A 24836-nucleotide genomic window follows, 5' to 3' on the forward strand; every position below is an offset into this window, starting at 1 on the left:
AGAAAGGGAAGACAGAGCCTTGGGCTCAGTGAGAGGTCATGATAAGAACTTAATTTCCTGACAGACGAACAGCAGCTCAGGTTTATGAGATTTCAGCAGTACATTGTGACATTGTGATAATACATAGAACATAATTATAGTATTCAGAAGTTTATCTTGAGCGATAAAATGAAATGTTAAATGCAAGAAATAGTATAACTTAAAGATGTGTCTTAAGAGTACTCTCTCCTAAGTTCTTTTTCCTCTATACCATATGCCTTCCTGATTTGGAAGTGGACAGCATTATTGATTAATTTTTATGTGAGATTAACATCCTAATTTTAAATTTAGATGTGCCATTTTCTCCCAGTTGGAGAGATGTCACATTACTATTCATATATATTTCCAAAGGGAATTACGGGATTTATTTCTTGCCCAGGTCTTTTATTTATAGTTACTTAGTTACATTTAAAATATGCCACCAAAAGTATTTTAAATGAAATATAAATACTTTAAATACTTTGGTATTTAAAGATTTTATTTCTTAATTTGAGAGAGAGAGAAAGAGGTGAAAGTAGGAGCAGGAAGCATCAACTTGTAGTAGTTGCTTCTCATATGTGCCTTGACCAGGCAAGCCCAGGGGTTAGAACTGACAACCTCAGAGTTCCAGGTCAAGGCTTTATCCACTGCACCACTGTATATTTCGGTATGTAAACAAGAAAGATTTATGATGTGGTCATGCAATTATTTTTAAATTGTTTAATGTTTAGTTAATATTAGATATTAATCATTAAATACAGCCTGTGTTCATTGAGCTAAATGCTGACAGGAGTCCTATTATGTGTTGCTGAGACATTACATTCTGTTGTGTGTCTTTTATTACACTGATCTTTATAAACAACAGTACTGTGACTTTCATGGCTACACCTGAAACCAGTAACTGAGAAATAGCATTTTTTTCCCCGCTGGGAACAAATTAAATATGGATATTATAGCAGTTGATTGATCTGATCATAAATTTTAAAGTATCTAAGTCTGTGTCCTCTAATACCAAGTATCAGAATAATGCTAAAACATTTTTGAAATCATAGAAAGAAGCAAAGCTTATATTATATGTAGTGCAGTTAGAAAACAAAGAATAGTAGCAAAGTTTTCTCCTACTTGGATCCCCTTCATTTGTGTACTGTAACATATGGTGTAATTTACTGACTTATACAAGGCATGGGTGGACTTTACTCTCAGGGTTTAATGTTAGACAGCAGTCAGTGAGACATGGAGATACTCCTCGCTTTCCGAGGAGTATCACGAGCCGATCAGTCTTTCAGAAGAAAGCAGTCTGCTCCCTAACAGGTAATAAAAGAGGTAACGGAGTTGTCCCCATTAAGTCTGTGCTAGCTGAGTGATAATTGATTAGGCCTTTATTGCTGGAACATTTTGACTTTTTTTTTCTTAGGTAATTAGAAAACATATTTACTGATGTTTTAGAAAATTACAATTTTCAAATGTCAGATGTAACTAATGTATTTTTTTTCTTATAGAGTATCTTTTTAGTAGTATGCTCTGTTTCTTCAAAAAGTTACATTAATATTACTGATAGAACAGAAAATAATACTATTTCTCTTACCCAGTCCTAAAACTTCTAAATGTCCTGTTCATTCAGAGCAGTGAAGTGTCACTGACCATCAGCCAAAGCCCACGTGTGAAACACGTTGGGAGGATGACTTGTGACCAGTGAGAACCTACACTATGTGGACATTTCAAAATGGTGTGTCAGAAAGAACCTTTTATCAGATTGAAGCTTTTCTTGGGTGACTGGAAGCTCAGATAGGTACTGTCAGAAAGTGGAAAAGTTCCAGGTATTTTCTAAACAGTGCAGTAACTTTGTTTTTATTCTGTATTTAGACAAAACTGTGAAGTGTTCTTATTTTGGTTCACGTTATCGTAGTCTCGAGTAATTTAGGTATGTGAGATCGTTTATGAGATCAGTTCTGGATCCTAAGGCTGCTTGTTATCTTTGTCAGGAGAAATAGACCTTGCATGGATTAAATAAAAATCTACCAACAGATGAAATTTCTTGTACTATTAAAAGCCTGTAACACTTGGATTGTTACCTCTCTATATTTTTAAATCACTTTCTGTACTTTCTCATGTTTTAGCGTACTTATTGGTGATGGTGCACTAATGATTACATGAGAATATTGTGAGAGAAGAGAGAAATTTGGAAAGTTACACTTGGATCACATTATGAAGAATTAATATTAGACAGAACTTTCCACTGGATTCTGTAGCCAAAAGGTTGTAGCAGGAATCAGGCTTAACTATGTTTCGCTACAGGAAGAATATAATGTGAGAAGAGAGACTTGAGTCTTGTTGAGACAGGGACTATGTCTCATTTCTCCGCTTGTGCTTAGCACAGGAATCCAGCAGGAAGGAAAGAATCCTGGTGAGCACAGAGTGAAAGTAGGGGAGACTATTACAGCAACCCAGGTGAGAGGAGATGAGGGCTAACCTGTGGTTATTGATCTCTCATGGAGACAGAGAGGCCACCAAAATAGAATCTGTTGTCTTGATATGTGACTGGATGCGAAGGGTGAAAGTGAATATATTAGCAAACTTGGATGACTGGGAAGATGGCATATCAGTCATAAAAATAGGAAAACCTAGAGAAAGAATTTTGTTAGGAAAACTGCTGAAATATATATATATACCTGATCACTTGAGTTTGAGATTCTGGCAGGACAAAGGGTAGAATAGTTTGAATTTGTAGGATTGGAACTTGAAAAGTACAGGAGAAATTAGGTAAAATCTTGATTCAAAGTGTGGGCGGACAGGAATCTTTAGTAATAGAGCTCATCTATGTACTAGGAGAGCTTAGAAGTGCCACAGACCCCTACTGGGGAGCAGTTAGGACCCTTCCGGGAAGCTTTCTAAGCTCTGACAGAAGAGGAAGAAATAGATAATTTTCCTGAATCAGGAAAAGTGTTATTGTGTCTTCAGTGCTAAAACAGAAAGAAATTCCGCGGTCGCTGACCTTGGTAACTCTTCGCCTGCTCTCGGTCTGAGGGAGAGCTGCAAGGACAGACAGCCTGGCTCCGGTCCTGGCTTATCTCTGACAGTTACAGAGCTGCTTTCTATTGAAGACTTAGAATTTAGGCTTTATCTTGAGAGAAATGAAGAATTTCCTCTAATACCCTTAGTCCAGACACTTTTGTTTTATTCCCTGTATTTCTTCCTTTTTTTTTTCTTCTGTCCCACTAATTTAAAGTGTAATTGGAATATTATGCGTGTGATTAAACTATATGTGAGGCATTTACAGTACTATATAAGTTTTTCTTAAAGCAGCTTTTCTCCCCCCTTGGGTGGGCTCTGCAGTGATACACTACTTAGTGATGGGGGTATGTTCTAAGAAATGTATCATTAGGCAATTTCTTGTGATGTTCTTATGTGAACATCATAGAATCCACTTACTCAAACCTAAATAGTGTCGCCTACTACATTCGTAAGCTAGATGTATCGAGTCAGTGAGCTACTGCCTGTATGACCAGTGCTTACATAATATTATAAAAGAGCTGAAACCTTCCTATCACCTATTGCTTCTAGGCTATTAACCTATAGCATGTTACTGTACAAAACAACACGATTAAATCAAGCACAACAAAAGGATTCAGTCAAGAGACACAGTAAACATGACATACCTTAGGCCGCTGCTGGTGTAACCCAGCATGCTGCTTTACAGCAAACTTTTTTAATAAGTAGAAAGAGTACACTCTAAAATAACAATGAAGGGTAAACAGGTAACTAGTAACAGTTACTTGTTATCATTATCATGTATTATGTACAGTACACAATTGTGTGTGCTACACTTTAATACAACTGGCAGCGCAGTGGATTAACACCAGCATCACCACAAACAACAGGTCATGTGTTGTGCTACTTTACGATGGTTATGATGTCACTAGGCATAGGAATATTTCAGCTCCTTTATAATCTTAAGCGAGCACTGGTCATACAGGCAGTGGCTCACTAACTAGAACATCATGATGCAAAGCATGATTATATTTATATGCACACCTACTGTGTTTTTTTAATCTTATCCACAACCACTGTAGTGTTTTAGCAGAAAGTGTTGCATATCTACCATTTCATCTTAAAAATCATCAGAAAACTTAAAAGTAGACTCAAATGAGCAAGTGGTCCTCTCCTGCCCAGAACTTGGGGATTTTCTTTATGACATTAGTTAAAAAAGAATTACACACTGTTCTGCCTCTGCATTAGTGCTCTAGTAGAAATGTAGTGTGAGCTACATGTATAATTTAAATGCTCTAATATCCAAAATCAAGTATTTTTACTGTTGAAAGGAATATATAATCTTTTTTCTTTTTATACTCAGGGAAATTATCTTTAGTTTATAGAGATGAAGAGGTTCTTAAACATGTTTTCCTTCTCTCCCCAAGAAAATATGACCCTACCAATATAATCAGCATTTTACATAATTTTCCTCTGTATTACTATAATGTGCATTATGGTTTCATTACTCTTTATTTTTTAACTTTTTATTTTAAATACTTATAGATTTATAGGAGGTTGAAGAACAGTACAGAAAGATGCTTTGTATCATCACCCAATATCTGCTAATAGTTACATAAATATCAATATAGTGCAATGGCCCTGGCCGGTTGCTCAGTGGTAGAGCACCAGCCCTGCTTATTGTCATCCCTGGTTCGATTCCTGGTCAGGTCACACAGGAGAAGCAACCATCTGTTTCTCTCCCCCTACCTCTCCCTCTTTCCCTTCTGCAGCCAGTGTCTTGGTTGGTTTGAGTGTGGCTGCGGATGCTGACGATAGCTCCGTTGGTCTGAGTGCAACAGCTTCAGGCTCTAAAAATAGCTCAGTACTCAAGCATAGGCCCCAGATGGGGTTGACGGGTGGATCCAAGTCGGGGCACATGTGGGAGTCTGTCTCTCTATCTCCCCTCCTCTCACCTAAAAGAAAAAAAATATGTAGCACAATATCAAAACCAGGAAATTGATATTAGTATATGCATAGTTCTGTGCCATTTTATCACTTGTATATATTCATGTAAAAACCACCACATATAGAATTATTACACTGCTACAAAGTTCTCCCTTTTTGCTGCCTTTTAATAGTCACAGCCTGACCAGTGATGGAACAGTGGTTAGAGCATCTTTTGGAAAGTTGAGGTCCCAGGTTTGAAACCCCAAGGTTGCTGGCTTTAAGCACAGGCTCCTCTGGCTTGAGCACAGGCTTGCCAGTTTGAGCACAGGTTCCCAACTTGAGTGAGGGATCATGGAAATGATCCCATGGTCGCTGGCTTGAGTCCAAAGGTCGTTGGCTGGAGCCTCCCACCCCCCCAGATCAAGGCACATTTGAGAAAGCAATCAATGAACAACTCAAGTACCATAACTGCAAGTTGATGCTTCTCATCTTTCTCCCTTCCAGTCTGTCAGTCTGTCTCCAGATAGATAGATAGATAGATAGATAGATAGATAGATAGATAGATAGATAGATAGTTTATATTTATATTCATTAGGAATAATTATCTGTATTTTTATTTTTTTGAACTACCTTTGTTTGTTTTTGTATTAGGGTAATACTGGCTTTATAAATGAGTTGGAATGTGTTTTTTCCTCTTTACTTTCTGAAAAAGATTGTGTAGAATTGGTGTTAATTTTTCCTTAAATCTTTAATAAACTTCTCCAGTGAAAACATCTGGCCTGGAACATTTTTTTGGGGGGAGGTGGAATTTTTAAACTATTATAGAACTATTCAAATGATCTTTTATCTTGGATGAGTTTTGATTGTTTGTGGTTTCAAAGAATTAGTCCATTTTTTCTCATTGTCAAATTTATGGCTGTAAAGTTGTTCGTAGTATTCCCTTACTATCTTTTTAATGGCTGGAGGAAATGTATTGATTTCATTCCTGATTTTGATAATTTGCATATTATCGATTTTTCTTTATCAATTTTAGTGGCTTGTCAGTTTTATTGACCTTTTAAAAGAACCAACTTTTTGTTTTATTAATTATCTCTATTTTTCTGGGTTCAGTTTCAGTAGTTTCTGTTCTTAATTGTATTTGTTCTATTTACTTTTTGTTTATTTTGCTCTTTTTCCAAGTTTCTTAAGGTGGAAGTTTAGCTTAATGATTTGAGATTTCTTATTTCTATCATTGCTTTAGTTGTGTCTTACAACTTTTTTTTTTTTTTTTTTTACAATGACAGAGAGAGAGTCAGAGAGAGGGATAAATAGGGACAGACAGGAACGGAGAGAGATGAGAAGCATCAGTCATTAGTTTTTTGTTGCAACACCTTAGTTGTTCATTGATTGCTTTCTCATATGAGCAGAGCATCACCTGGTAGGGGGCTTGTCTGATGGATCCTGGTCAGGGCACATGTGGGAGTCTGTCTCTGCCTCCCTACCTTTCACCAAATTAAAAAAAAATTTTAATTAAAAGATTTTTCATAATTTTATGTCTATGAGTTTTATTTTCTTAACTTAATCTCTTCATTTTTTTCACCCAGACCCCCAACGCCCCTCCCCTCTGACAGCTGTTAGTCTGTTTTCTGTATCTGAGTTTGTTTCTGTATTGTTTCTTAACTTATTTTATTCTTAGATCCACATCTAAGTGAAATCATATGGTACTTATCTTTTTCTGGCTTTCACTTAGCATAATACTCTCCAGGTCTATCCATGCTATCTCAAAGGGTAAGATGATCTTTTAAAAGGGTGAGTAGTATTCCATTGTGTGTACCACTGCTGTTTTTTTCCACTTATCTACTAATTGACACTTGGGCTGCTTCCAAATCTTAGCTATTGTAACTAATGCTGCAGTAAACATAGGAGTGCATCTATTCTTTTGAACTGGTGTTTTGGGTTTCTTTGGATATATTACCAGAAGTAGAATTTCTGGGTCATACAGCAGTTGCATTTTTAATTTTTTGAGGTAACTCCATACTGCTTTCCATAGTGGCTGCACCAATCTGTATTCCCACCAACAGTGCACAAAAGTTCTCTTTCGTTCACATCCTTGCCAACACTTGTTTATTGATTTATTGATGATAGGCTTGATTGAGGTGATATCTCATTGTGGTGTTAATTTGCATCACTGATGATTAGTGATGTTGAGCGCCTTTTCATATGTCTGTTGACCATCTGTATGTCCTTTTTGGAGAAGTGTCTATTTAGGTCCTTTGGCTTATTTTTGAATTGGAATGTTTGTTTTGGGAGAATTGAGTTGTTTATAAATTTTGGATATTAATACTTTATCAGATATATCATTGGCAAATATGTTCTTCCATTCTATGGGTTTTTTCATTTTTTTGATGATTTCTCCTGCTGTGCAAAAACTTTTTAGTTTGATGTAGTTCCATTTGTTTATGTTTTCATTTCTGTCACCTGAGGACATATATCAGAAAAATATTACTCTAAGATATGTCTGAGATTTTTGATTTTTTTTTTTTTTTTTGCCATCTTATGCTTTTTTTTTTTTTTTTTCTGAAGCTGGAAACAGGGAGAGACAGTCAGACAGACTCCCGCATGCACCCGACCGGGATCCACCCGGCACGCCCACCATGGGGCGACGCTCTGCCCACCAGGGGGCGATGCTCTGCCCATCCTGGGCGTCGCCATGTTGCGACCAGAGCCACTCTAGCGCCTGGGGCAGAGGCCACAGAGCCATCCCCAGCGCCCGGGCCATCTTTGCTCCAATGGAGCCTTGGCTGCAGGAGGGGAAGAGAGAGACAGAGAGGAAGGCACGGCGGAGGGGTGGAGAAGCAAATGGGTGCTTCTCCTATGTGCCCTGGCCGGGAATCGAACCTGGGTCCTCCGCACGCTAGGCCGACGCTCTACCGCTGAGCCAACCGGCCAGGGCCAGATTTTTGAAAATTTATTTATTGATTTGAGAGAGAGAGAAACATTGATTTGTTGTTCAACTTATTTATGCATTCATTGGCTGATTCTTGTATGTGCCCCTGACCCAAAGGATCAAACCCACAGTTTTGGCATATCAGATGACACTCTTAACCAGTTGAGCTACCCGGCCAGGGTCAGAAATGTTTGAGATTTTACTGCCTATGTTTTCCTCTAGGGTTTTTATGGTTTTGAGTTTAATATTTAAGTCTTTAACCCATTTTGAGTTTATTCTTGTGAATTATAAGGTGGTCTAGTTTCATCTTTTTCCATGTATTTTTCCCAGTAACATTTATTGAGTAAACTATATTTACTTGTATGTTTTTGCCTCCTTTGTCAAAATTAATTGACCATAAAGGTGTGGGTTTATTTCTGGGCTCTCTATTCTGTTCCATTGATCTATATGTCTGTTTTTATACCAGTACCATGCTGTTTCGATTACTATGGCCTTGTAGTATAGTTTGATGTCAGGTGGTATGATCCCTCCAAGTTTGTTCTTCTTTCTGAAGATTGGTGTGTCTATTTCGGGTCTTTTGTGGTTCCATATAAGTTTTTGCAATATTTGTTCTAGTTCTGTGAAACAAAAAACCATTGGTATTTTGATAGGAATTGTGTTTACTGTATAGATTGCTGTGGATAGTATGGACATTTTAACTATTTAATTCTTCCTATCCATGAATATAATGTATACTTTCACTTATTTGCATCTTCTTCAGATTCGTTCTTGTCTTATAATTTTCCCAGTACAGGTCTTTTACCTCCTTAAATTTACTCTTAGGTATTTTTGATGTAATTGTAAATGGGATTGTTTTCTTAGTTTTCCTTTCTCATTATTGTTGTATAAAAATGCAACCGTTTTTTTGGACATTTATTTTGTATCTTGCTACTTTACTGAATTTAGTTATCAGTTCTAGTAGTTTTTTTGGTGGAATCTTTAGGGTTCTCTTTATACAGTATCACCTCATCTGCAAATAATGACAGTTTTACTTCTTCCTTTTCAATTTGGATGCCTTTTATTTCTTCTTTGTCTGATTACTGTGACTAGAATTTCTAGCACTATGTTGCCTAAGAGTGGTGAAAGTTGGATACCCATCTTGCTCCTGATCTTAAGGGCCACTTAATTTTTGCTCATTAAAGATGATGTTTGCTGTGGTATATAGCCATTAATACATTGAGGATGATCCTTCTATTCCCAGTTTGCTGAGAGTTTTTATCGTAAATGGGTGCTGGATTTTATTAAGTGCTTTTTCTGCATCTACTGATATGGTCATGTGCTCTTCTATCCTTTGTTTCTGTGGATATCACATTTATTGACTTTTAGATATTGTACAAACCTGGTATTCCACTTGATAATAGTGTATGACTTTTTTAATGCATTGCTGGATCCGGTTTGCTAATATTTTGTTGAGGATTTTAGCATCTGTTTTCGTCAGGGGTATTGGCCTATAATATTCTTTCTTTGTAGTGTCTTTATCTCGTTTTGGAATTAGGATAATGCTGGCCTCGTAAAACAAACTTGGGAGTTTTCCCTCCTCTTGAATTTTTTGGAATAGTTTGAGAAGAAAAAGTGTTAGTTCTTCTTTGAATGTTTGGTAAAATTTACCTGTGAAGTCCAGGTAAATTTTTGCTTGTTGGGAGGGTTTTGTTTTTTTACTTTATTTTTTATTTATTTTTATTACTGCTTCAATTTCATTAGCTATAATCTGTTTATTCAGATTGTCTGAGTGTTCCTGATCCAATTCTGAAAGATTGTATGTGCCTTGGGCTTTATTAATTTCATCCAATTTGTTATCATATAGTAGTTGTTCACAATATTTTGTACAGTTCTATGTATTTCTTTAGTGTCAGTTACTTTTCCTCTTTCATTTCTGATTTTATTTATTTAGGTCCTCTCTCTTTTTCTCTTGATGAGTCTGGTTAAAGGTTTGTCAATTTTTTAAATCTTTCTTAAGAACCAGTTTTTAGTTTCATTGATCTTTTGTATTTTTTTTAACTCTATTACATTTATTTCTGCTGTGATCTTTATTATTATTTTTTCTATTCACTTTGGGCTTTGTTTGTTGTTCAATTTCAAGTTCTCTTAAATGCAACGTTTGATCGTTTGAGATTTTTCTTGTTTTTTGAGGTAGGCTTTTAATGCTATGATTTTCCCTCTTAAGACTGTACACCTTTTGATATTATATATTCTCTTTTATATTCAGTATGTTTTTAAATTTCCCTTGTCTTCTTTTTTGACTCATGAATTATGTTGTATAGTATCTAAGTTTTTGGAAATTTTTCTATCTTTATCTGTGAAAGATTTCTTATTTGATTCTGTTCTGGTAAGAGAACACATTCAGTATAATTTCAGTTCTTTTACGTTTGTTGTGATTTGTTTTTTGGCCTAGACTATGTTTTTTGGTAAATGTTCTGTGAATGCTTAAAAAGAACATGTGGTTAGTTTGCTGTTGTTGAATGGAGTATTCTATAAATGTTGATTAGATTTTGATTCTTTATGGTGTCCCTGAGTTCTTCTGTACCACTGTTTATTTTATTGTCTAGTTATACTGACTGTAGAGAGTGGTTGCTGTACTCTCTAACTGTGTTTGTGGATTTGGCTGTTTTTGTTCTATCAGTTTTGTTTTATGTATAGATCTGTTGTTTGGTACATACATGTTTAGGATTTCTATGTCTGGTTGTATATTGACTCATTATCATTTTTGTACCTCTTTATACCTGATAATTTGCTCTGAATCCTTTTTTGATATTAATGTAGCCACTCTTGCTTTCTTTTGATTTTTTTTTTTTGCATGGTATATATTTTTCTTGTTTAACTTTAAAATACCTATATTGTTGCATATAAAGTGAATTTCATGGACCATGAATATAATTGGATTATGACCTTTTTTTATCTACTTTGCCTGTTTTTAAATTGCTGTTTATATGTCTTTAATATTTAATGTATTTATTGATATGTTAGGGCTTCAATTGTCTATCATTGTATTTATTTTGGTTCCTTCTTTGTTACATTTTTTTTCTTTTTTTGCCTTTCTGTATGTTACTTATACCTCTTTTAGAATTCCATTTTGATATTCATTTAGTGTTTTAAGTGTATTTTTTCTATGGAAATGTTATGGTTGATCTAGGTATTATGTTATACTATATTGTCAAAGATTCGGAAATAACAGAAGTATAGCCAATGAATCACTAAAGTGATAATTAGTAAAAGTTTATGATGCAAACACCAAAAAGTTTACAAACTGAGAGGGTGGAGTGTTCAGACTAGAATACGGAATGAGGCTTAGGGCTCTACTGTCATAAAGCAGCTTAGATAGTGAGAAAACAATGCCTGTTTATCTTCATAGGGACTGTTTATAATATTGGAATTTTCGGTGGTTACCTCTATCAACCTGGGGAAATAGTTCAAGTTTTACTTATGATTTCTAAAGGCACATGCAAGAAATGATCCAGGTCAAGCTGGTCTTGCAAAATAAGTGAAATTAAATATTGTTTATAATACTAATCTGGTTTTGTCTGCTCAGGGAATTTTCAAGGATTGTCTCTATTTTTTGTTTTCTGTTTTTTGTTTTAATGATATTTAAATTTATGTAGTCTACTAAGTATAGAAACCTTACTTTTGTTTAAGTCCCTTCCTTTCTCCCCTTTATAAGTATTTTATCCAGTTCTTACACATCCCTTAAAAAACACAAAAGACAGTATTAGAGCCAGACAAGGGTAGAATCGTAGGCTTCCCAGTTGATCTTTTCTGATACAAATAGGAGCTGGGGCCACAGTTTTTCCCATGGTGTTTAGCAAATTATTGTGTATAAATGTTGTATTTTGCAAGCTTACCTCTTTCCTGGTAGCATCTTTGGCAGGGTGTAGGCGTTACTGCAGACCTTTTGGCTTTTGTTTCTGTTTTCATTCACATTTCTGGATGTTGGCTTCTCACTCACCTATCCAGAATACATTAAGCAAAAAGAAAACCCAGGAGTTCTCTACTATGCTTTTCCTTGGATTTAAACATCTCTCGTCATTCTGTCTTCCTAGCTTCACCTTTCAGAGTGTTGTATATAATAACCCGGAGTTATAGTTGCACTTTGCAGGATGAAAAGGGAAAAGTACCTCTGTTCCTTCCTTTGCTGGTACTGGCAGTCCCTCTTCTATTAAATTTTAATCACAGTATGTTGTTTATACTCTGTGAATGTCACTTATCAAGAAACTGTAGTTCACTTCAAGAAAAGTAAGAAAGCTATTATTCTAAAGGTGGTTATGTTTAATAGAATAAGAAAAATATTCACATCAATATAATACACAAAGGAAGAAAAACTCCCTGAGACAAATATCTACCAAGATATGGATGTTTATAAACAAGGGTGATCATTACTTCAAGCAGGATCGGGAAAACCTTCTAGTAAATGGGATTGAAATGTAGGGACATGGAAGGATGCATTTTAAGTGGCAGATATAAAATGAGTAACATTCTTTGTCTTTCTAGGCATAAACTCAGATGACAACTGTTCAGTCAGCTTAACAAATGGGTGCCTCTTGGCCATTGCAGGCAGAGCTGTTTTTTGTATTTGTTTTACAAGTTGTCTTTCTCTTCCTCTCATGCTCAGGCCTGTCCTGGAGATCAGAATGTGTTTGTCTTTGGGGGGGTGAAGATGTGTTGTTACTGTTTTTGTTTAAGATTCTTAAATGCTTACAGTATGTGTCCAGGCCTAACGGATGTTATAGCTTCATTTCTAGATAAACACAGTAACTTAATTTAATTCAGTTTAAATCAGCAAACAGTTATTTAGAGTCTGCTGTGTGTGTCTGACTGTTAGAGAAGGTGAACATTTAACAGCTTTTAAAACTGCTAGGTTCAAAGTATTTTGACAGGTACTTTTACTTAAATTATTGCAAAGAACTAATAATTTGTTAGGGGGGACAATTTAATACAAAGTTGATTGTTTTAAATGCCATATAAAGATAATTGTAGAATTAAAAGATAGCTGTGATTCCAGATGAGCGTGAATTATGGACAGACACATGAGTAACTGAACTCCAAGAACTAAAATTAAGAAGTTTCTTAGAAATGAACCATTCTGCCTCAGCCTGTTCAGGCAGCTGTACCAACAACAAGATATAGCCTGGGTGGCTTATAAACAGTGGAAATTTATTTCTGACAGTTCTGGAGATTGGGAAGTCCAAGATTAAAGCACCAGCAGATTCAGTGTTTGATGAAGGCCAACTTCCTGGTTTTCAGAGAGGGAGCTCCCTGAGATTTCTTTTATTATAAGGGCACTAATCCCATTCATGAAGACACCACCCTTATAACCTGTTCACTTCCCAAAGGCTTTACCTTCAGACCATCACACTGGGGAAACAGATCTCAACCTGGGAAATGTTAGGGGGACACAAATACTCAGTCTTTAGCACACCCCAGCCCTGCATCTTACAAATGAAGAAACTGAGGCTCATGCAAGAGCAGTGGCTTTCTCAAGGCTGTAGGGTTTAAGGAAGGTCCAAGGAGAAACACAGTTCCCCTGACTCCCAGTGAGTATTGTTTCCATGGACCTCCAGAGAGAACTTAGTTCTTTGAGAAAGACTCTGACTGCTGATTTAGCTTATGTACGAATGTACAAAATCTCTGTCTGAAGGTTCCTTTACTCAGTGCAGTGGGTAGAAGTCCACACAGGTGAAGCCCACAGGGAGGGAAGTGCATCCTCCTTCCTGGTTGAGGGATTGTTTAGTGTCAAGTTTTTGACACAGCAAAATAGAGTTCTATTAGGTAATATCTATGAAGAGTACCTGGGGTCATCACCCTTTTAAATATTTTCTAAGCTATTTTTGTAAAAATCTATGGCTGAATTAGTGGAGAAAATGTAATGATTAAAAAACAATCTTTATTTACTAGGATATTCTAAAAATCATTAATTATATTTAGTTTCTTTTTTTTTTTTTTGTATTTTTTCTGAAGCTGGAAACGGGGAGAGACAGACAGACTCCCGCATGCGCCCGACTGGGATCCACCCGGCACGCCCACCAGGGGCGATGCTCTGCCCACCAGGGGGCGATGCTCTGCCCCTCCGGGGCATCGCTCTGCTGCGACCAGAGCCACTCTAGCGCCTGGGGCAGAGGCCAAGGAGCCATCTCCAGCGCCCGGGATGGCCCCAATGGAGCCTTGGTTGCAGGAGGGGAAGAGAGAGACAGAGAGGAAGGAGGGGGGTGGGGTGGAGAAGCAAATGGGCGCTTCTCCTATGTGCCCTGGCCGGGAATCGAACCCGGGTCCCCCGCACGCCAGGCCTACACTCTACCGCTGAGCCAACCGACCAGGGCCTATATTTAGTTTCTTGTAGCTGTTTTTTTCTTTTATCAATGTAGAAAATGGATTTTTTTTTATAGTGGATGACTTATAGCGAGCAATGTAGGATTATTCTTAAATGTAAAGTATCTGATTATATTGAACTGAGTCAGGAATGTTACTGATACAGAGGCGGCAAACAAATTTCTGTTTGGACCAGTGTTCTTGAGATCTACTGTAAACACCAGTAATCTACATTAGTAATCTTCTAATAGATCACTCTATGTCAAATTAATTGGTTTGAAAAACTGCATAGTTTCTTTTGCAAATTAAACTGGGTATGATGATTTATGGGCTCATTTTCCTTGTGATAGTATTTTAATAGTTTTATTTGTCAATATTCTTCATCAGTGAGGAGTCTAGAGACATGAGACCCAATTTGGTTCTATTTGTGTGATATTGAACAAATTCTTTCTTGAAGACCCAGTTTTATCTAGAAAGTGAAGAAATTGAAGTAAATGGCATTCCAGATGTATTTAATTCTGAGAATCTTTATTAAAATAAGTAAAACTAAGAAGCCACAAGTTACCAAGTTAAAAAATAAACATGTGTAACTTGTGGCCTGGATCATGGTTTTGATCCAGTACTCACTCTCACAATATCCGAAGTCTTTTTAATGCTTTGTTGGTCTACTACCTCTCCAGTGTTCTTTATCTGCTAATCCTCTGAAAACCTATGATTTTAAAAGAAGTACAAATTTTTTGTATGGTAGTTTTATAATTGTTGCAATGTCTGTGTGTTTAACACCCACAAGTCATTCTTCCCTTATTAAATGCTTTCATTTTTTTGCTAGACTGGAATTTACTACTTTAAAAAGAGATATGTGATGATCAGTGTATGCCAGAAAGAATATTTATTTCTGATGCATTACCTACAGATATTAGAGGAAAATCATTTTTTCTTAAAATATATGGAAAACAATATAGGTTTGGAATTATATTGGGTTTTTTTTTAGTAATTTGAGCTGCCTGTATTTTAAGAAAATGAAATCTGTCTTTGCATTAACACTGCTGTTGTGTTATTTTTTTTTTGAAGTGTGACTTTGGTTTTCCTATTATTTCGGTTCCCTTTTTTATTCTCCCTCCCTGCCCGTCTTTCTCTACACAGGGTGGGTATTCTGCTCCCTCCTTCTCTCCTTGGCAGGGCTCCTTCCAGGGGACCCCACGGACTGCTCCGCCGCACCCGCACCCGCATCGCAGACAGAGTGAGTCTGTGCCTCTCACTCCTCTCCTGCTGTCTTCCCCTCCTGGTACCTCCCTTCTGCATGACTCGTCCCTTCCCAGCACCTCCTCTCAGTCCGGTGACCTGCGGGCGAGTGCTGAACCGGCACTCCCTGGGCTTCCCTCTCTATTAACACTTGACTGCATGAAAATAGACTCCACTAGAGCTTTAGGAAAGCTGTCTGAAGTTAATTTCATTCTAAAGCAGTTAAAACCCATTGCCCTAGACCTACTGACATGCATCTGTCTCTAATGCATTTTCTTTTTTCATGATCTTGAAATATGTGAATAAAAACTGTTTTTAACTGGTTATGTTAAAAATATACACTATCAGTGGTGGTAAAATGAACAGATGCATACTGTTTAGGGAACAGACTTACTAGACCATTGCACATTTCTTTAAACATTTGTTAAACAAAAGGATTTGATTACATTTCACTGTCTTCTAAAAGAAAAATATTTTAAATAATTTTAAGGGTGTTTTTTAACAATTAATATTTCCCTGTAATTTACCAGCTGCTTTACAAATATAGAAGAAATGGCTTTTGAATATGCATGATTTACTAACATTTTTAATGATTTAGTAATTGTTTAGCTTTTAAAAGGTTTGTTTACATTAAATCTGCTTTAAAAAAATTGTTCATTATTTTATATTATGTGCTTAAATACATCTGGTAAGTTGATTATATTTTATCTTTTTTGAAAAGTCACCCAGAAAAGCTAATGTTAATGAAAAAGAGATATAAATACTTGCAATCAGAGTCACTTTTTTACCTTCTTCATAGATTTAGTCTGATTTGTAATTCAATTTTTTCATAAATTATTATTATATCAGTTTTTTTTAATAAGTTATCCATATCTGTGTGATGTTTCAAAAGTTCAACAGGGGGAAATTTTAAGCAATTAAAAATGTGATTTATTCAGATAAATTTTTTTAGATTAAAGTTATTAGGTATTAATGTGAATTTGAGACCAGGTTTGGAGTTTACTTTTTTTACTGCTCTGCCTCCCCTTGCCTTTGGCACTGCTTGTTTTAAAGATAGATAGAGCAGAGAGTTTGTATAAGCTTTTATATCAGGTTACCCAGTAGAGCAGGTCAGTTTGTTTAGTGGACGCAGTGAGAAGAGAAATTTCTCCTGCTTTTCCAATGCACACCATCTTCTTTTTACTCTTATCTTCAAGTTGATTTCTTTTCTCCTCTATTTAAAGATTTCTAGCACATACGGTATTACACTAAATTCTAGTGAGTTCATCTGAATTTCAAGTGCTGTTATAACAAATGATAGTGTATTTTGGGCTTGTCACCTGTAAGCAGCATGGTTTGACAGGTTCACCTCAGGTTAGCACACCCACTGTGAGTTTCCTAAAGCCCATTTTTACCCCTGTTCTTTCTTTCCTCCACTCTTCTTCTTCCTCCTCCTCAGCTAGCAGTATATGGGATTGAAGTTTGAGCTTAATTATTTTGTATTGCAAATAGTTTTAGATTTATTTTTAAAACATGCTTCTCAGAAACATCAATTTCACTAGTTTATTTGTACAGCTTTAGAGTTTTCTTATCTCTCCCCTGAGTCATTGGCTTTCTACCTTCAAATGCTTCTTCCTCTTGTCCTCTTAGGTTTAGCTATCCCTTTCATTTCCAACTATGAAGCAGCTCCTGTCCTGCAGTGCTGCTATCAAGATCTGTCTCTAGCTTTTCAAGGTCAAACCTCCTTTCTCTGCATCTCCAACTTATTAGAAGGAGAGTTTGGTTCTCCAGAGTTTGGGTGTGTTAGCCGCCTAAGAGAACACACACACGCACACACACACACACACACACACACGAAAGGTTTGGTTCTCCAGAGTTTGGGTGTGTTAGCCGCCTAAGAGAACACACACACACACACACACACACACACACACACACACACAGGTTTGGTTCTCCAGAGTTAGGATGTTTTGCTGCCTAAGAGAAGAAAACACACACACACACACACACACACACACACACACACACTCACTGGAGTCTTTCCATGGTAAGTTCCCCTGGCTAACACAGCTAAGAGAACTGGCCCTGGGTTTGGTCATTGAGGTTTGTAGGACTTGTTTGTGGGGAGTGATGACTACTAGACTTGTTCTTATTTTTTGACAGCTGAGCTTGAAAGGTTCCTTTAGAGGAGAAATATGTTCTAAACTACATTATTTTGAATTTACCTTTAGAACAGCTGAAGCAGTTTACTAATAAAAATCATGTTATTTTTCTTTTTAATGATAAAATATAGAGAAGAAAAGGATATGAGTTATGGGAGTAAATCCAGTAGTTTTACAGATCTCTTCTTTTCCTACACTAAACATTCAGTGAATTGTGTTTGTCTCCACATTTAGTTAGGATGTGATTCCTAGTGCTGACTTCTTTGGAGAATTTATTCTGTAAGGGATGGCAGAGAGAATTCACCTACATTATAATCTGTTTCATTAATACATTATTTTGGATGCCCTCTTGAACATCAATTTAAGTGAATTACCTTTAATTGGAAATATAGAAGCTAGAGAGGGCTGGCTATAGTTATCAGTAAGGCAATCTGTTATTGGCCTTTTTTATTAATGTATAAAAGTAGTAGACTTTTCAGCATAAAAAGATAGCTCAGTCTCAATATGCAGAATGAAATCACTACTGTTCACAGGGAGTATTTAGCTCTGGTCCCTCAAGGAAGCTGTAGTGCATGAGGAATCCCTTGCCAAATTTAAAAATGGCTCTAGAAAAATAGAGATAAAAAGAAAATCCTAGTCTTTAAGTATTTTTTTCTTTCTCAGAACATTTTGATTTATGTATTTTTTCTCAAGTATATCACTAGTCTCAACTTGAGGATGCCTGTCCTCTGATTTCAAATGAAAATTTTCTCTGGGTTAGCAGAAACTACGTACATATAGGCTCTCCCCCTGTCAACAGGCACTGCAGCTGCTGTCCAAACCGACATACCTAGCACTGGTTTCATCTGTCTCGCTGCCAGCTGTGTCAGATTCAACACTGATTAACCTACCACATCGTGAAAAAACTTAATAAAAGGAATTAACTTCTGGCAAGTAAAAAGCCTTAATGGTAATTTCAAATAGTATATCTTTTTTTTTCTTTTTTGGTATTTTTCTGAAGCTGGACACGGGGAGAGACAGACAGACTCCCGCATGTGCCCGACCGGGATCCACCTGGCACGCCCACCAGGGGCGAAGCTCTGCCCACCAGGGGGCGATGCTCTGCCCCTCCGGGGCGTCGCTCTGCCACGAGTGACCAGAGCCACTCTAGCGCCTGGGGCAGAGGCCAAGGAGCCATCCCCAGCGCCCGGGCCATCTTTGCTTCAATGGAGCCTTGGCTGCGGGAGGGGAAGAGAGAGACAGAGAGGAAGGAGGGGGGCGGTGGAGAAGCAAATGGGCGCTTTTCCTATGTGCCCTGGCCGGGAATCGAACCTGGGTCCCCCGCACGCCAGGCAGATGCTCTACCGCTGAGCCAACCGGCCAGGGCCTCAAATAGCATTTCTTGCTAGAACATATGCTTCTAGGAATACTTGACTTTTCAAAAAGTTTATTTTGAAATAATACCAACTTCTTACCATGCCTAAAACAACTTTTAAAATTTGCTGTTTAACACCTTGCTTGAAAGAATTTAGAAATCCTATCTACCTTTACCTCACATGTGCAATAACTTAGATAGGAAGAAAAAAATTGTTTTGAAACACCAAAATAACAAAATGCATGTTTAAATCTTAACAGCCCAACAGTTTTGTGTAATGCTGCCTGATTTCTGAATTTATATTATAAAATAACTAATTGTATTCACCAGAATGACATTAAGAATGATGATTACGTTGTCCTATATCCTGCTCTTATCACCTTCAGGGGTTGTTTCACAAACCATTTTGAAAAACAACACTTACATTACAACCAAGTATGTATTTATTGAATGAAACTATGTGTTTAAACCAACACACATTTGTGTGTATATTTAACATTCAGATAAAAGATTCATGAAATAGTCCTTTGCCTTAGGACATATGATATTCTCATATTTTCTTCTCAATTTTTTGTTTTGCTTTTTTTCCACATAGTATCATTATGTGCATATTTTTCATATAGTAACTATTTCTTGAAAACATCATTTTAATGATTTATGATATTATCATGTAGATATACTCTAATTTATTTAATCTTGTCTGTCGGACATTGGTATTATTTTCACCCCCCCACCCCCCACCCCGCTGTTAAATAGAAATACTGTTGCAGTGCAGGTCGTTCTTGTGTACAGGTCAGTGTTAGCATCTCCCTTCACCTACATGGATTTCTAGAAGGGTGTTACTTAATTTAAGGCTGTGCCCTTTCTAGACATGCTTGTTATATATTATTAAACTGTTAAAGCATGCTTATGAGGTATGCAGTAACATGGCTCAATCTGATGGGCTTCCCCATGTGACTAAGGAGTGCCTCAGCTTCAGTGCTTTAATGTGAAATTAGCTTTAGGAGTGACTTTTCATAAAAATAAAATATCTTACAGTGAAATGGAATCTAGAGTGACTCAGTAAAAACGAACAAATTCAATTTTACAGTAGGTGAATTTTATTTGAAGTGTGGTTTATGTAGGGTATGGCTCTTTATTCCTTTTTGCAGCTAATTCAAGTGCTATTTAGTATAGTCATTGGCTAATTGACTAGAAATGTGCATCAACTTCATGGTCCAGGAGGCTGTCCATAAACCTAGGCATGGCTTGGTTTCTCTCTCAACACCTTCCATTATGAGAAACACAGCAATTACTGTGTTCTGTGTGAGCCTTTTATAACAACCTGTTCTGCAGATTGGAGGATCGTTAGCTGTAGTTATTGCTATTCTTAATGCCTGCTGTATCCTACTCTGGATGAATATACCAAACATATTGGTCATACCAATGGAATTGTACTTTTATGTTACTTAGTTTTTTTTTCTGAACTACTCTGTATCCCAAAAGTAGATGCTGATCGGTTCTCTGTCTTAGAGATATGAAAATTAATATACTGTACTGACACGCCTGTGTAGTAAATCCTTACTTAGGTCACTGTTATTCACTTTGATAGTTTTTAAAAGCAGTTAACTGATCAACTAAAGAAGAGCCATTGAATTTCTTATTTTAGAATTTATTTACATTTATAAATCAGGTATCTTTTCTAAGTTCTTTGAGATTGAGAGACACCATTCTAAGACAGAAGGAAATAAGAGCATTCTGATTCCCACGAAACCTTAGAAGCTGGGATTGGGTTCAGGTACATTATAAAGCAGAACTCATTTAATCTGCAGTAGTCTCCCCTCTTCTTCATGGTACACATTCCAAGACCTCCCATGGCTGCTTGAAACCACGGACAGTAACAAACCCGTATTTTCCTTTCTATATACACACACTTTATGGCTTCCCTTTGGCATATTTGAGTTGCCAGCATCACTCTTCTTGCTTTTTGGGGGTCATTAAGTAAACAAAGGATTACTTGAACACAGCACTGTTGGGCTGTGACAGTAGGTCTGAAAACAATAGGGCTACTAAGTGACTAAGCAGGTCGCATATACAGTGTGGGTACACTGGGCACAGGATGGTTCACATCCCGGTGGGATGGAGAGAAATTTCATCACATTCCTCAGAACAGCAAGCGCTTAAAAAGCGATGAATTGTTTGTTTCTAGACTATTCCATGGAGTATTTTCAGACCATGGTTGATCACAGGTAACTGAGACTGCAGGTACCTGAGCCTGCGGACAAGGTGGGACTGCTGTAGTTGCACTAGGGACATCTCTTTATTGATGTGTGGGGCCTCACTTAGAACATTTAGACATACACGAAGATCATATTATGCGCTTACTGGTCTTCAGTGCAACAGCAGTAAAAGTAAACTAACAAATACTGAGTTGTATTTAGTTTATGATGTGGAAGACTGAAATTATTAAAAATAATTTCTACTTCACAAGAGATTGCATGCAGTTAAATCTTTTTAAATCTTTGGAATATGAATATGAAATTGTGTCAGAATTCTTTTGAATATTTTATTTGGAAAAATCCTACAAGTGATTCCTTTTGAGTGTGAGCATTTTTACATACACTATTTTGAGGTATGAATATTGGTATTAACTTGTAAAAAAGTTTAACACTCTAGCAAAAAGTATAAATCTATTAGAATGTTTTTACTTCATACAAATATATTACATAATAATGTATAGGGAAAAAATATCAAAGGATAAGCAGATACTGTTTGCTGCTGCTACCCAGTCATGGCAGTTCCTCAGTGTTGCGTGTGGTCTCTGACACCATTGTCCTGTCTCTCTCTTGTCTCTGCGCTCCCATTGTGCCATTGGCAAGGAGTGGAGAAGTTAGTCCATTACTTCTCTGACAAAGCGTGGTACAGTACAATTTCAGATTTTTTCCTACCACCTTCCTCATAATCACTTTTTTGTTTTTGTTTTTATTCCCAGTTTGCATGATGCATGTCAGAGCCTGCATGAAATTACAGGCATGTTAGAGATGGCACCATTTTTGTCTTTCTTTTAGCCTTTAAAATGTATTTAATAATAATAAACTCATATGTACCAAGAAAATAATTTTAGGTAGTTCCTGTTTCTGTTATACAGTAGCATTATTACACTTGAGAGCATTTCCTGCTTCCTACCTTACATACTTTGACATGTTTTTACTCCATCAGAATTTGATATAGCTGGGGCCATCTTATTGTTGGTGGTGGCTTTAGAACAAGAATGTTTACAGAAACTGATATGGTAATACTAGAAATCTTTGAAGTGCTGTGATTGGTGACAGTGAAGTTTTTCTTGGTGAAAAATGCTAATTTGCCTTTTCTTATATTCAGTGTATTTCTTAAGTGGGTGCCTTGGAACCACTTTTTCAGCTGCTCCACAGTATGGCTTAAATGTGGTGTATGAGAATTATTCTGTGTGGGATACATCAGCTAAGAAGAAAATAGGGCATTTTCCAGTACCTGAATGTTGGTATTGCATATGCCTATTGAGTTTTTTTAAATAATTATCTGGCTATGTTACATATTCTGAAATTCTGTGAACTCATTGGAATTATCCAAGTAGCACAAAATAATTTAGTTTTAGCACTGCATTTTAAATTCTCTGTGGGTTCAAATTCTGGCTTTGCCATTTGCTAAAGTGTATGAATTTGATCATGTTACTGAAGTTCATTTAACCTTAGCTTACTTATTTACCAGAAGACATTACCTCTCACCTATATAGTCTTGTGATAACTAGAGATCATACATGCAAAGTAGAGTCTGACTACCTACCCTTGGAAAGGTGGGAAACCCTTTTCTCAGCCCAGAGTATAATATTTCTTAGATATTTTTAATAAACTAACTACTGTATACCTGTGATCATTTATTATTTACAATGATTTGATGTGTTATAGATATTATTATCCTTCTTTTATAAATTATGAAATTCCATCTCAGAGTAGTGAGATAATTTACCCAGTGTCTCACTGATAGTGAGTCACAACTCAGAACTCAAATCAGTCTGATTTTAAGAGCTAAGTGATCTTGTACTGTGTTGTACTAGCTCCTTCATAGAGCCATATGTAAATTCTTTGTAAACTCTAAAGTGCCTTGCGTGTCCTAGCTCTAGTGTAGCTCCGGAGTGGCACTTACGGAACCTTGCTTCTGTGTCGTACCACATATGCCTGCTGTGGATTTAAAACATTTAGATGTGACCAACATTGTTGACATATGTATTTGGAGCCTTGAAACCTCGTACTCCGTAGCAAGTCAGTTACTATTACACTGCTATAAATTTGCCTCTCTTCTTTTTTCCCCCAAGGCCCAGTTACAAAATGACCATGGCTTAAATTAAACATTTTCACACCTAAATCATAGGTACCGTTTATAGAGTATATTTAATGTTTTGGGAGGTCCTGTGATAAGTATTTTACATCAATAATGTAAAATATATTTAATTATTATAGTTAGAAGTAGAAAATATCTGAATGCTTATTAAGATAATTTTCACAACTCATTTTATCCAGAAAGATCTAGTCTCCAAGTAAAAAACATTTGTGGCTTACCTGGTAGGTACATATGTGTTCAAGTTAAAAGGTGATCTGTCCTGCTCTCCTTCTAAACATGAATCATTAAGCTAACCCCAAACTTATTTAGGGTAAACATTTTTTCTATTATAAGATTTTTTTCATCAGTGTCTTGATAAACTTGTTTTTATTTGATTATTAGTGCTGTATCATTGACCTAATAGGGAAGTATCATTTTGATAATTTATTATCAAAGAAGTAATTCTGGAACATAACCACTCACTAAAATTTTTATCTATTTATTCATTTTTCCAGAAAATACGTATTTTCCAAAAAAATACACACACATATATTTCCTACTGTGTCCCAAATACTGGGGCTACCAACTGCAACCAAAAAAATGACTAAAGCATGTTGCATGCCTGTAGGAACTCATCATAGTCTCTGGTTATCTTTGTAAGTAGCCCAGAACAGACATTTAAGATTATCATTGAGGATGCCTACCAATCCCTTGCACAATTAATTACTCAGTAGTGCCTTTTGCTGGCACTCTTGACCTTGACATATGTAACCCTTGCTTCTGAGAAGTCTCAGAATAGTGTGCTAAAGTCTTTGTATCTAACAAAAGTAAGACTTGAAATTACTGAATCCAGTTAGGAGCACTTAGCTCTTTAAATCTAGGGATGGGTCCACATTTTAGAGCTGCACTAACCAACCCTTCTACAAGTTGCAAGGATCGAGTAGTAAAGTTCTACTTATTTGTGACTGTGGCAGTTTCCTGAAGTCCCCCGGTAGTGAGGGTTCCTTTTGCCCTGAGTCTTCCTGGCTGCGATGCCTGTGAAATGAGTGGGCAGCTGCCCCAGAGGTGTGTTCTGGCATCTTCAAAGCCAGAAACCTGAGACTGTCTTAAATTCATCCTGAGCAGCCACTTACCTGTCCCACCTTCAAAATCTCTTTCAATTCTCTCCAGTTTTTCTTTCACTATTCTCATTCTAGACCCTTATAATTTATCACCTGGACTCATAACAACAGCACACTGCTTGGCTGTTTTGCTTACAATCTCATCCCCTCCTCTTACCTTCCTCACTGATTCCACCCGAGTGACGTTATAAAATACACATTGGATTTTAATGACTCTGCTGCTTAAAATTTATCGTCTCCAATCATCTGCTGCACAAGTCAGACCTACTTAGCCTGACATGAGTTTATGAGTTGACCCTTGCCTACACTCATTACCAGCACTGTGCTCTCCAAATACAGTCTAACAGCTTGAAGTTACTAGAACATACTGTTCTTTTTTTGCCTCTGTGCCTATAGTAGTCTTCTATACACTTAGTGCGTCCCTTTGTGTCTACTTGGCAGACTTT

The 24836-nt window shown here is 36.7% G+C and overlaps 1 protein-coding gene across 8 annotated transcripts in view; it reads left to right on the forward strand.

Annotated features, from left to right (window-relative positions):
* The window catches only part of CCSER2 (coiled-coil serine rich protein 2), a 178846-nt gene that overhangs the window by 144307 nt on the left and 9703 nt on the right, over positions 1-24836 (forward strand). The window contains exons 10-11 of one of the 8 annotated variants that reach the window (XM_066243983.1): positions 15341-15437; positions 21793-21832. The exons of 6 other annotated variants lie outside the window; for them this stretch is intronic. In XM_066243983.1, coding sequence (XP_066100080.1) covers positions 15341-15437; positions 21793-21832 — 137 coding nt within the window. The remainder of the gene's footprint in view (positions 1-15340; positions 15438-21792; positions 21833-24836) is intronic. One more of the 8 variants, XM_066243984.1, reaches the window with a different exon arrangement.

Source organism: Saccopteryx bilineata, chromosome 9 (assembly GCF_036850765.1).
Source record: "Saccopteryx bilineata isolate mSacBil1 chromosome 9, mSacBil1_pri_phased_curated, whole genome shotgun sequence".
NCBI lineage: Eukaryota > Metazoa > Chordata > Mammalia > Chiroptera > Emballonuridae > Saccopteryx > Saccopteryx bilineata.